General features: G+C 35.4%; 1 protein-coding gene across 1 annotated transcript in view; it reads right to left on the reverse strand.

The window, feature by feature from the left end:
* Positions 1–14901, reverse strand: part of MIPOL1 (mirror-image polydactyly 1) — a 150400-nt gene that overhangs the window by 99416 nt on the left and 36083 nt on the right. The window contains exon 8 of the mRNA XM_009074745.1: positions 14569–14739. Coding sequence (XP_009072993.1) covers positions 14569–14739 — 171 coding nt within the window. The remainder of the gene's footprint in view (positions 1–14568; positions 14740–14901) is intronic.

Here is a 14901-nt window from a genome sequence, read left to right on the forward strand (position 1 = left end):
TCATCCAGTCAAAACACCAACCAACCTTTGGTGTCACTGTGAATTATGTACTTTGCACTGCAGATGTTTGGAAGCACTTATATTTATATAAATAGAATTTATCCTTTTTCTTCTAAAATAATAATGTAAAAAAATAAAGAAATATTAGTTTCTACATAATAATCACTAGAAACATTTTTCCATTAAATTATAATTTTGAATTAAGGCATTCTAACCTCTGAAACAAATAACTTCTCTTCAAAGTTTTGGCAAATCATCAACAAATGTGTTTAAATGATTATTTATACAATGCCCAGGAGCGTAAAACTACTGGGATTTCAAGAAAGAGAAGTGTGTTTGTAGAGTTTAAACCTCAGAAACATATGCATTAAAAAAACCCTATATTCTATTAGTAGGAGAAACACTTAAATGTAAACTTTGTTTTTCAGCAGTGAAATGGTGCCTTGCTTCAAAAAGAAATGCATCAAAATACAAATGAAACTTTGCCTCTGTTACTATGATGCAGTTGCAACCTGCAGTATTAAAGCAGATAATATGCTTTATGCATGACGTGTTTTCCTCCTACCATTCCTTTCTCTATTTCTGAACACTTCAAAATGCAGCAAAACAAGCTTTTATTTATTTTCACTTGAAGAGTTAAAGGAACTGTAATTGCACAGTGAGACATTCAGAAAATGTAGACAATAAAGTTTCACCGTTTTCATGCTTCATGTTAACAATCCTTATATGTGCAGCTATTTCACAGCACTGAGTAGCCCTACAATACTTACCCACCCAATTGCATTCTCTATATATTCTTTCTTCCTTGCAGTGATAACATTTCAAAGATCAAGATGAGCCTGATCTACTTCTCAACGAATTCAGCATACACAGATTTTCCTAATCAATGACACTCATCATAAAAAATGTTCAAGAATAAGACAAAAGAAAACATGATGCTCTTGAGCTGTACGTGATTCATGGGTCATTCAAGCAGGGTTCCTGTGCTGGCTGTGCCACTGGATGACCACAGCTCTGTTAAAGGGACTGCTGACAGACTCCTGGTCTGCAGTTACAGCAGAAGCCACGTAACTGGGTCACCTTCACATTTTCCTGTATCCATTGCATATAAGTTAACAATCTTACCTCACCTCTGAGTTGTTTCTTATCAGAACATAAACCCAGTAACCTGGAGTCAAACATTTATTCATGAGGCTGTACAGGGTCTGAAATTAAGTAAAAATGCATTCGACTAACCTAAGAGCATTTTTTTCCTAATTGCCTGTCATATATAAATAAGCGACTTCTGTTTTACATGGAAGTCACATTATTAATTCAATTTTTTAATTTCGTGCCTAGAAGTCTAATAAATAATGTATAAACTAAGCATGTAAGCAGATGAGTAGTATGCAAGGTTAGTATGCCTGCTCACACATGCACCCCACTGCAGAGTTGTAGAAACACTAGGCACTGGCACAGTACAATGAACTTATAATTCACATGTCAGTGTGTTATATTCAAAAGCAAAGCAAATGACCAATACTCCCAAATAATTCAGCAAATGGAAAATGCTAATTAAAATTTCCTCATAAGAAGGAAAGAGCACTCAAGAGTCAAGATTTTCTTTCAAAAGCAATGACAAAACCATAAAAAAAGTAAGTTTTTATTAGCTGAATTCTAAATCAATGAATAAAGGTCTGCAAGTACAGTAATACCTACACTAGGATCAGTTTTACTTTCAATACACACCAGCAATTCCAGCATACAGATACAAGAGACGATTTCAGTGTAGAAACTTCCACATAGAAAATAATTCAGAGTAACTAACCTCAACATCTTTAAAAACATTTAAAGAATAAAATTACACAACACCCAAGAGGTCTTGGAATAATTTTGCCATTAAAGAAGAATATGCATTAATATTACTTACAAGAGAACCAGGACTGAAATACTCTGCTGACTACCTGAAATAATTTCTACCCTGGTTGAGTACTAAGTAGTAATACAAGAAAGGTCCCAAAGAAGAACATCAGAGCATCTGAATATTAAAACAGTATTCTGATCTTATTTTACTTATGGTCTTAGCATGTGTTTTCCAAATCAATGCAATTCCCACATAAGCATTTACAAGCTATTTTGCAAGGCAGCTTTGGTCAAAGTCTTTGTATTCAGAATAAAAGAAGAACACAAGTTTCAGAAAGTCATGAACTATATTTTTTAGCATTTTTTTTTTTACATTTTATTTCTCCTCCTCCATTACTAAAAGGAGGAAACATAAGTCTTCCCTCTCCAATTTGTTTAGTCTCTCCCTCCTTCAAATGCTGCACCTTACCTTCTTTCTTTTGCATGGCAGAATGTACACATACTCTAATTCCCAAGACTCATCTTGGCCTGCGTAAGGTTCACTCCACTACACTGTCTCTTTTTTACCTACATTTTTGCTTCACCTTGTTCCCATATATATTCTCTTTAGAATGTGATTCTTCCCAATAACTCTTCTTTAATTATACTCATATTTAATTATGTTATAACTCTTGGTAAACATTGACTAATCACTTTTTCCAACACTTAAATGAAGTTAGTAAATAGGATTTTCTTGTTTTATGGGATGAGAAATTAGCATAGAAAGTTTATGAATCGTAATCAATTGGCAAGATCATGTTAGAACTGGGATTACTACACCCAAAACCTTTGCTTTACTGATTTGACCAAATGGAGCTATTGCTTTCTGCGGCCACGTGTTTTGCAAACTCCTGAGAAGAGCAGTCAGCTCCATTACAGCCAGATGGCCCGTGGCCAAAAGACAGCTTGTCAAACATCTGACACAACACACCATGACTGAAGGCTGACAACTGCTTTTGTTTAAAGCCTTTCCCTCACCCCCCACTTCATAATCTGCAGTGCTAGTATTCAAACAATATATATATAGTAGAATAGAGGTAGTGAAGGTGTGAAAGGTGTATGAAAAGGAGAAATTTTAGAAACATTCACAGCCTGATATTCCAACTAGATCTAGAAATTAGGAATCTGATTTACAGATATAAGCAAGGTACTCAGCTTCTGACAGAGGCATATTTTTAGAAAGTGTAACCTTGTGTAACTGAATGTAACCAATATTAGTTGACAAGAAAACAAAATTTGGTAAGCAATCTGTCATTCTAATGAGCTGGTTTTCAAATAATCTTCAATGGATTTTTATAAAATCCATATGCAAACAAGGCTATTGCCGAAATGTTAAGTTGGCATTTACTGCACAAAAGGACAGGAATACTTCTGGCCCATCTTTAAATATCATCACATTTTTTGAGAAAACAGTATCATGGATCACTGTATCGATGAAACAGTTTTAAAATCTATTTATTCAGATATTGTAATCACAGAATTGCAGATGTTCCTTGTAGTACACACTGTTTGTCTTGATAAATACTGTAGTCTCAATTGAGTCATCAATAGTTTAAGTGGCAGTTCTTCAATTTTTTCTTATGTAATGTGTGTTCCCAAACTTATTTAATGTGTAATAAAAGCTACTTCAAACCAGAGATTATCACAAACTAAAACAGCCAACTAGGCAGATGAAAATACAAACCTCTGCAGATATGTGGGACAAGAAACACTTTTTGAATAAATGCTCTGAATCAGTAGTATTTGCTTTTTCTCCATGGATTTCTTTGAAACTTCAATACTAAAGAACATAACTATCTGAAAACAATATTAATGATAGTGTTTTAACAGTCTGAGAATAAGGGTGAAAATGGAGCAACTAATCATAAATCTTCAAATGTTGTTGTGAAACCAGTTTCTGTCTTATCAATGCAGATATCTAGGTAACAGCAAATAGATGAAATTATACTCCAGACATCTTTTCCAATTAGTTTGTATGCACTGAAAAACAGAAAAAAAATTTTAAAAAATCAAGAAATTAATCAGCTTCACAAAAATGTAAAATGAATCATGCATAGAAGACAAAGGCATCTGAAAAAGAAAGGTTTACGAAAGTATACAAAACCTCTGTAAAACTAAAACAAAACCACACACTCAGAAATTATGTATTGCTCAGCTTAGGTAATACTGAGAAACATCTGTGTGATTTAGGTACATGAATAAGACTTTGTAAATATCAAGCAGAGGTTCAATCTAAAGATTTTACCTCTTGACAAAATTTAGCTTTAGCTTCACTGAGGTGTTTTACAGAGATCAATGTGACTAGCTACCCAAATAGATGCACCTTTCTCAAGTGGACGGACCACGCAGCTTTGAATTTAACAGCCACTTAAATGCTTTCAGATATGTTACTGAAAAGCAGAAATGCTTAAACCTAAAATCAGCTGCCTTTGATGCATGCAATTACCAACATTGCTCTCATCCTGGCAATTCTGTCCCTGGTGTGTGGAGGGTAGGACACCCTATGGATAAAAAAAATTAAGAAAAACACAACGATAGAAGAATGTTATGACAACTCCTGAAAGTGCAGTGATAGGCCTATCTGCCAAAACAAACAAAATGGGTAAAATGCATGACTACTGCTGAGAAGTGTCTGGAGAGCATATACGACAACGCACACGACATAAAGAGAACATGTAAGGAGAGACACAGCTGCTGGCTAGCCCTACAGCAGAAACCAGGGTGATGTGACTATTTATCACAAGAGGTTAACAACGATTTTGTATTTCTTCTTGGAGGCTGGCACTGGATGCTTTCCTTTTCACAGTGAGATTTTCAAGACTTGGTTTTCAGGTTGAGATTCAGTTAAAGTCCTAACATTTTGACCGTGAACAGGACCTCAAGCAATAAGGCTGAAAAAGCTTGCTGATTAAGAAAGAATACTTTATCTTAAAGCTACATAAGATGAAGCAGTTAAACCCACAGAGAGGTCTAGTGTTCACTCTTGTCCTCAACACAACCCAGCACAGCACTTGCAGGCAAAAGAGTGAAAACTGTGGTTTCCTAACATTACTGGGATCTGTAATGCAATCTCTAAGGTATAAAATTCCTCATCATGACTACAACATGACTTGGAAAGAAACCTTACCTATTACTGACAAGTCATTTCATGAGACAGCTAGGAGCAAAGCATTCACAGCCATTCTTCTAATACAGAGCTTTACTCCGTTTCCTGGGTTTTATCTAAACTTTGGTAATACTTCTGAAGACAGCAGAGAAAGGTGTCACAGCTAATTAAGAAATAAGCAACTCAGCATAACTGAGAGATGATCAGTAAGTGCTGCACAACTTTGGTTAATATCCTTAGATTTACATGTTTATAGTTGCTAATTAATTAATTAGAGGCAATGTTAAAATTTCCCCCTCTCTCAAAAGATGATTATCAACTCTATGTGATCAATACAAAGCATACATTCATAAGCATTACTGTCAATTATCCTGCATCAGTACCTGACATCAATGAAATACCCTGTAGTTAGCCACTTGCATACTGTACTCCTGAAAACTCCAGAACTGCTAAAAGTCGTCATGCTTGTATGATTTAATAGGGAACTTCAGCCACAGTAATTTTTTTTGTCGTACCTACAAGTATTACATATTTTACACAATTACAGCTTCTTAAGAGCCTTCAAATATTTCTATATATTTGAATTGTTTAATTAAAAAAAGTATTTTCAATACAAAAGTAAACCATAAATCGGAATTGATACTTTGTGCAGACTGTGTACACCCTCAGCATATTCAACAATAAATTAAAAACACTACTGAAAAGAATGACAACAAAGCATTAACATCAGAAAGCATTAACAAGTCCCCTGACAACAGCATCTTACAGTCAATGCAGACTACATGCAATAGGAAAGCCTGTCCTTCATTTGCAATAGAGGGTAATGGAAGCTAAATTTTTCTTGTTCTCAAGCAACTCAGCTTGAAAAATAATTAACAGTGAATAAACAGAACATGGAAAAGAGGCTAAATCCTAGATACTTACAATCTGAAGCACGAAACACTAAAGCCATACAACAAACAAATGTAGGGATACTTGGTGAACCAGACATAGACAAGTTAATGCTATTGTGAAATCTTTCTTTCATAAAGAGAATATTGATAGATGTTCTTGCTCCTTTTTTTTTTTTGTCAGGACCACTGCACACTTTAGACTTCAATATGTAAAATAACTTCATCAAACATAGGGACATGTAAAAATTGATTAATGGCTTCCAGACCAAAGCAAGAGGGAAAATTGATGTTGTGCCCATTGTTACTGGTTCATTTAAAAAAATCAAACAATTTAAATTCTAGAAAAAATGGAACTAACAAAAACATATTTAAGTCCCACATTTTGGTCACAATCATCTGCTATTCTGTTGAAAATGAATAATCATCTTATCATCATCGAAATGATGCTTCCTTACATACATACATTACTACCAGACCTAAACTTCCTTACTCATCCCCTCTCTTTACCACTAAAAACACATGCTGAATCATAAAGATGACTGTGGAGGGTATTACAATGCTGGAAGAGAAGTCAATATTTCACTTAAGGAACTCTGAAAAAAAAAAGTTAAGTCAACAAAAAGGACCTCTATTCATTCTTCTAGCTCCATGTCCCACAATATTCTTAGTCAATTACTGATGTCGTCGGCAGTGGCATGATCAGCAACATAGTTTGGCTGCTATTCTTTGATGATATCTTCTCTGCACAATTAAATCCAAACTTTATATGGTGTGCCATTTTATTTGCAATCTATGCTACTACTTTGAAACCTATTTCTCCTTGAAGGAATCAAATTCATTTATGTCTTGTGGATGGAACGAAAATCTTCACCAGAGAAGTCTGCATATAAAGTAGTCTAACAATTTTCAACGGAAAATCCTGAATACAAACATACTGGAATACTTTCTCCAAGAACATTTTTAGCTTTTATTTTCCTATTTCTTTTAATAAATCTGATTCTCCTTCTTGAAATCGCCTCATTTTTATCCTTAATTTCATCTAATAGACAATTTCTATGCTACTTTGTACTGGGAGTGAAATTAGTAATTTCTCTCACCTCTCTCTACTTATTATGCATTGTTCTGCACCATAGACTGGATTCCTTTTTTGAGTAAAGCAAACTCAAAGATGCACTCCAGGAATGCACCTAGTACATTCTGACACAAATGGGTATTCAGTCCATTGGACTTGCCTACTGCTAGTCCATCATAAAAACCAGACAAACAAAAAACTCAACCCAACCCAAACAAATGTGCAACAGCTTTCCTCCCTCCAGGTGGGTTAATGTGGATGTCAGATGCTGGGAAATATTTCATACTCAAGATCCATTACTTGCTAATGTTCACACTACTTGCTAATACAGACATAATAAGCCACAAAATTGCAACTATGAACATTCAAGAAGTGTCAAGTGGGTAAAAGCAAGTGAACACACAAGTCAGGCATATTAACCTTTTCAGACTCCAGATAAATTATAAATATGAAGCACAAAAACCTTGCTTGCCATCTATCAAAAGAAGTTTTATGCAAATTCATCTGTGTATCCAAAATAACAAAGCAATTCTGCAGAACGTTTCCTTAGAGAGTTGCCTAAGAAAACCAAAGTACATAGCTGGATTTTTTTTTAAAATTGATTTTTAAAAAAATCCAACATTTTATCCAACAGGTAAGCAAACTGAAACCTGACTCAACACTTAGTAGCTAACTTAAAACTGTGAAGTGTTAAGTATCATGGAAAACTTACTGAAGGTACCTCCTCTACAATAGTTCTGGTACCCATAGACCATAAGGTAATGTGCATGCAATACTGGCTGCACAGTGGTTCAGTCTCCTTTTCACAGGGGATACGATTTGAATTCTGCTTCTATCACATTAGAAATTTCCTCAATGTGTTGCTGCTACTGAAACAGGTGATCAATAAGCATACAAAACATTTTTCCTCTCTTTCATTCTAGGGTTTTGACATTAAATATTTAAATTAATTCTTGAAATTGGTTTGGAAGTCTAAGCTATGTGAATCTAAAGCTTAGCACCATGATAGATGACTCAAATAGCAATTAATCAAACAACCTTGCATGCAAATTTACTGTCATTTTCGAAAGGATGAGGACTTTCTAGGTACTGAAGATGAATGTTCTACTGGAAATTCATTAAAGTTTACAATTAAGGACATCAAGCTTGATCATGCCCTCAAATACTACACAGACATGTATTTTCTGAATTCTGCACAACACACTGTTTGCAGAGGAACAACAGGTGATTTAACAATGCAAACACTGATGTGTCTTCGGGCATCATTCAGTCAAAACCTTATGGCAGTAAAAAGAAAAAACGTAGTATCAATTAAAAATTTGCTTCAAAAACCTCAAAAAGACAAACTGTAATCCCTGTCTTCAAGGAAACACTGCATTACCATCTACATATTTACTCATACTTAGTATTCATGGACTAAATACAAAAGTTCAGTATAAGAGCTCCTTAGGGTAATTTCCTTTGGATCCTCCTCTCCCTCCCACTAATGACCTACCATCTGACCTGCACTTCCAGCTGCGAAAAGTATTAACTCAAAACTACACAACCTCATGCAACTAAAGCCTTGCTAAAGTCAAACTAAGGAATAAGCTGCAAAATACTTGCTTTCACTAGTGAAATTCTGACTCCTGTAAAACCAAAGGGAGTTTCATGTCCTACTAACATACACCTATCCACAGAGTAATCACAACCTCTATTACATCAATGTGAGAGACAAACTGACACTGCAGATATGAATGTGTAATGTCCCCAAACCTTCTCCTACCATCCTGTTTGAACACCTCACTACTCCTCCGGTTTCTTCATGCTTTGAAAACTGAGAATTACATAGTACAATCAAATTAAACAGATCATTATGACATAAGATTAAACAGGTGTTATTCTTTTGGGGAACATTCTACACAAATCAGAAAACATGACTTAAGAGGATTCTGTTTGGTCAGTTTCCTCTCTATTTCAGTCTCCAGTGGACTAAAGTTCCTACTTTAGACTGAAAAAATACTTTATGCTCTTCTGAATGTAGCCAAATATTTAACTGAGTATTCTCCTGAAAAACATTCATGCTACAGCTAGCATAAATATATCCAAGGTAGAGAGTCAGAGCATACCAAGTTGTTTCAGAAAGTAAAGAATTATCATAAATTTTCAAACTAGGTTTGTTTTCAGAAAGAGTAGGCAGCCATGCAGTGAAGAACCTGCCCTTTTCTGAGATGTAAAAGACTCTTGATGCTCTTCAGCATCATTCCCAAAAGTTTTACTCCGTGCATCCCAACTACAGCAGTGATCTTTCCTTAGAGTCCCTTTCACTTAGCATTACCTCCAAACAAGAGACATCTGTGAGGTTTACCTGAGACTAGTGATGTGAACCCCAGTAAAACTGACAGTCATTTCATCAACTCCTGTTTCTTTTCTCCCTGGAGTCACAATGCAACTTTTGACATTAAATCTAAAATTATTATTATTTTTTAAATCTACTCTGTGACTTTTTCCATATTTCCACTATTTCCCTATTGCTTTCAGACTAAATTTGCAGGGCAAAACCCAGCATCTTACAGACAGGTGTCCTCTCTGCTGTCACCCTGCTGGCAAGCAATTTCCCCATGCCCTTTCATCTGCTACCTCTCAGAGAAAAGCACTGCAAATGAGAGCAACAGCAACTTGCTGTTGCCTGCCCAAAGGCAATCAGCCACTAGAGTGAACCAGCATGGTCCTTGGATCCTCAAAGTACAGTAAACATCCTCTTTACCTTCACTTTCCTCCTCAAATAAGCCCATGACCAAAATAATCTGTACCCAACAACAGCTGCATGGTTCACAAACAACTGTGAATACAGCAATCTACCTCTTCTTGTTTTCCTGTTTCCAACTATCAGTGGCAAAGGGAAAAGTAGGGGAAGCATCTTGACAGAGCAGCTAGGAGGACACCGTCAGACGTGCTCTTGCCAGCCAAGAACTTGATTAGTATCCTTAACCAGGATGTGTTAAGGATAGGGTCAAAGGAAGTGACAGGAAGTGTCAAAGGGTACCAAAACAGAGTTTAAAACTGAACAGATAATTCAAACTACTAAAAATAATGTCTCAAACTGTGATTTGAGTTGCAAAGAGATCACCTCTATCCTAAGATAAGAGTCACAATGCATTGCAACTTGTCCCTGAGTATTCCCCAATTAAAGGCCCAAGATGTGTAAATATTTTTCATATTTCATTTACATATGCTTTTGTTGTTTTTACACATCATAAAGCTCTTGGATTTATTACCTCAATAAGACCTGTTCACTCACTTGTGCTTAGAATGCCTTAATGCTCCATGAATCACAGACAACACAGAGCTCTACACCTTATTTGGTGCAAAAGGAGGAAAACGGCTTTAGCAGAACATAAAAAGAAGTTAGCAAGAAGTTGGCTTGTTTTAAGTACAGACATTTATCAGCTATTAGTCATTAGTCGAAACTGATAATGCTGGGCAGTCAAGCATAATGCACCTCGTCTTTGTTTTCAATGACGACAAAGTGCTGCCTGCTGCCAAACAGTGCCTCAAAATGGAGAAGGGTACTTAAACTTGCTTCAGATGAGCAACTGGGTGCATGCCAATTTTTTACATGAACAGTCATAAGCATGTTCCTGCACAGCAGGATGTGATCAAACTATTCAAAGCTGCAAAACCAGGTTGGCTTGCCAGTTATGTTATTGCTTCAAGACCAGTGCACTAGAGATGATACTTTGCCAGCCATGAAACCACTGCTTTTCCTTAACAACCAATTATACATCTTTAATATTTAAAATTCTGTATAGAACTGACTGTTGCCCATTAAAAAAACACATATACAGAATGAGTTAGGACCGAAAACATATCAGACACATGATCTCCTATTCTCTTAATTAGCTTTAAAAAATCACTTCCTTCAAGCTGCACCGATTAAAAGGTTCCCTTTCTTCTCTAAACCAGAAGAAAAGTAATTGTAATGACTTACCCAAGTCTTCAGCTGCCAATCATTTAATGATATTAACATTCCTGTCCATAAGGTGTGATGTGGCTAATAGGTGGCTGAGACATTGTACTGTATTGCCTCCTGCTGGAAAACACTTCTTTAGAGTATTTTGTGAAGATCACACAATGTGACTATGCCATATGGAATCTTTGTGAATGTCTGTCACTAACCGGATTACTCAAGCAAGAAAGATTTTTGAAGAAAGGCAAAACCGTAGTACAATCAGCTGGACAGATAAGTTTTTTCCTTGAATGGGATAAGACAAAACTGAACATTACAGACGAGAAAAATATGTTTTATTTCTCATAACAGTTAGCATATTTCTCCATTCTCCTTTCAGAGGATTGGTCAGTCATAAAACACACTCAAGATCCTCAGTATCACACAATATCTGCTCATTAGCAAACATATCTTAGCAAATACAACCAAACAGTTCAGTTTGTTTTTTTAAGGGGGTTGGTACAGGAGAAGATGGATGTCAATGTTTAGCCATGCTTTAGTTGTTTGTTTATTATTCACTTGAAAATACATACTAATAGTAGTATCAAATATTTGAGTTTATACCATTTGATTTGTTTTCACACATACAAAAAGTAGTTTGCATATTTGCTCAGCAATCTAGTCAAAGATCTAAGATTACGTATAAGTGCACAGCTCAATACAGTGATAGAAGTGCCTCTATCTGCTTCCTAGTAAGAAGTTACATGCACGTTGGAAATCTCAAAAAAATATTCAGATGCTCTTGGGTATTATGGCTCAAAAAAACATTTCCATGACCTTTCCAAGACATGGACAGTGCTCTTTATGTTTTGGAGAAAAAAAAAATTATTCAAGTATAATTTAAATAGAGGAATCACAACTAGCTAATCATTGTCCAATATGTTGCAATAGCAGTCCAGTTAAATGCACCTTAGTAGTATAACTACAGAAAAAGCATTTCAAAACTGTTTAAAAGCCTAGTTGGAAGTAATCTGTCTTTACTTGGTCATAGGAAACACGCAGTTTACAGAATGTCCATTGGCTAGGAATGTAACTTATTCTTCAGTTGAAATCAAAGCAATGTCTTTGGGCTGTGAAGGCTTTCACATTATTGTTTCCCCCTCAGAAAAATCAGAAATCCTATAAGTAAAATGCAAAAAACTAGATACTAGTTATATTCAGTGTACTCAGTTGTCAAACACCAGGCTGTTGTGAAGAAAACCATAAAGAAAGGTAACAGATGCAGTTCCATTATTAAATTCAGTTAGTCTAAACCCTTGTTATCGCATAGTTCTCTTTCATAGGGAACCAGTTGTGGTGGTCACACAAATGACACTGCTGTCTCCAGCATCACACAACAGCAAGCAGGAACAGAGGGACATGGTGTTCACATCATGTGTCACGAAGCATTTAACTTCCATTGCCCAGTGACCTCTGAACTTTAAACATGCCTTTTTAAGAGGAAAGCTACTGCATGCTAATGGTTCACACTATTTCTGCTTTGTCTCAGGCTATTCTCCTCAATTCTCCCCCCCACTCATATTTGATGTTACTTCCACCGAAAAGATTTTAACTTGCAGATGTTATGAATGCCTGAGGCAACCCTAGATCTAACTTCCAATAATTTGCATTTGTTATGCTAAGCATATACATCCCCTGAATTATATCTAGTCCCTTTGTGGTCTAATGTAGGAATCCCTCTCCTATTGTTCTTGCTGTTAGCACTGTAATAACTCCCGCTATTGCAATGTTAACAAAAGACTACTAATAATTCAAGTACGGTATGAATTCCCAAGGAATCATCAAGTGAGAAGCACAGGTTGAAATGGTAGCTTCAATTCCAAGGACCTTTTTTCGAGATTCAACAGTAACAGCTGTAAAAACATCGTATATTTGAAAACACATGACGAAAAGAGTTTAAATAATAATAATAAATTTAAAACAATGGTGGTATAAGTTGCGAACGGTATAATTACATTACAGCTTACACCAAATATTTAAATTTTCATTTAGTGAGGATATATTATTCTATAAATTTATTTTTTCAGCTGCAATATCTACTTAACATTATCTGTGCTTTTTGTTGACATGCCTAAAGAGGGCTTTGCTAGTGGTGACATTACTATATAAAATAATTATCTCTATTAATTTTGAAGCTGATTACTTGATAAAGATTACTCCTTAACCAGGCACCTTAAAATCAATTAAATTAAAGTACATACTAATATGACCTACAACTATATTCTTCTGACATTCATAGATGTTTTATGGCCCAAGTACACCTGAAAGTCCACTTTAACAAAGAAGCAAAAACTGACAAAATTAAAATAAAAGTATCAAAAGATCCTTCCCTTCTGCTGAAAGTTTTCCTCTCATAAGCTGCTCACTTTTCCAATGCCCAATGCATTGGAACATTGCAACAAACTTTTGGGAGGACTATTGGATGTTTCCCAATAGCTATGCTCCTCATCATTATTATGAAAGCAAAAAAAGCAGACCAAAAAAGTAAAATACTGCCATTAATACATTAACATCCTTTGCAATACATATGAGACAGACACATAGCATATTTTAAGCACCAGGTAGATGAGGTTTTCAAAGTTAAAGCAGAAGAGAATGCAAAAGGACGACTGAAAAAAGTTTAAATTATAGTGTGTGTAGAAGGGACACTTTATCGGAAGACTTCAATAGAACATAAATTTGATCAACATTATGTATACTACTCAAGATCACAAACTTGACTTTAAATCTAGCAAAAATTAGTTAGATGTAGGCTAACACTGTTAACTCATTAACTTTCAATATTGGAAGAGTCAGATAAAATTTCTTGCCTGGCATAAACACATAAGGAGATTCATCCAGTGTAAAATATTATCTCAGGATATATATCCCCTACTTGGACTGTTCCCTCTTACAACCTGCTCCTATTGAGTTAAATCTAGTTTAAAATTCAGGGACTTAAAAAGCCCAAAACCAAACAAACCCCCCCCAAAAAACTCTTCCATGAAATGGGAAAAGCAAGGAGACACTCTTTATGATGATGAGAACGAAGACAATTCTTGTTCTGTCAAAATAGGAAATTGCAGGGAATGAGTGATCTGAGCAGAAAAAAGAACCCAGGTTCTTTCAAGTCACGTAGCATAGGGGTAAGACTTTGAGAGTCAAGGACCACATGCTGATTTTTATCTCCTGAATGTAAAGCAACAAAGGGAGGAATTACTTGCATTGTTGCATGTGGTACTGTTATCTTCCCTTAATGTATATTTTTGCCACATATAACCTTTTACAAACCTGTCAGCCCCAGTTAACTGTCATCTAATGCATTTCACCAGTACAGCATACTGCAAAGTTAAGCCCTTAATAGCTTTTCAGATTGGTCAAGCCACTGAAAAGTATTTTGTTTTAAAAAGAAGACAGCAAGTAATGAGGTGCAAAAAATACAAAAATAACTTTTCTCCTGAAACACACTGATGCCATTTTAATAGGTACTACTACCATAAAGAAAAAGTTGATCATTAGTGAGCCATTTACTACAAAGGTTCGTCTCTGAGATTTTCAAAGGAGGAAAGCAAACAAAATAATTTTCTTCATCAAAAGTAAAGGAAAAAAAAATTTGGTTTTGAGTGATCATGTACTTGTAGAGACTTACTTGAGACAAAGCAGCATCCCGTTGTTCTATTACTGCATTCATTTCCTCAGCTATTATTTTCTTTTTACGTTCTTTGGTCCTGTGTATTCGGTTCAGAATTATAGCTCCATTCTTCAGTATATCTATCCCTGTGTCTGCATTGTTTATTCTGTTCAGTAATTCCTGTAATGTCTACCAACAGCATTATATGTTAGTCAGACATGAAGTTTTAATATATTTTATTTAATATAAGGTTTTAATTAATAGGCACATGTGAATTGTAAATTGACTGAGTGAAGTTATTGAATTTTCATATTGCAGCAAAGATGTACATTATTAGTGTGTCAATTCTTC

This window comes from Acanthisitta chloris, unplaced genomic scaffold, assembly GCF_000695815.1.
Source record: "Acanthisitta chloris isolate BGI_N310 unplaced genomic scaffold, ASM69581v1 scaffold5875, whole genome shotgun sequence".
Classification (NCBI taxonomy): Eukaryota; Metazoa; Chordata; class Aves; order Passeriformes; family Acanthisittidae; genus Acanthisitta; species Acanthisitta chloris.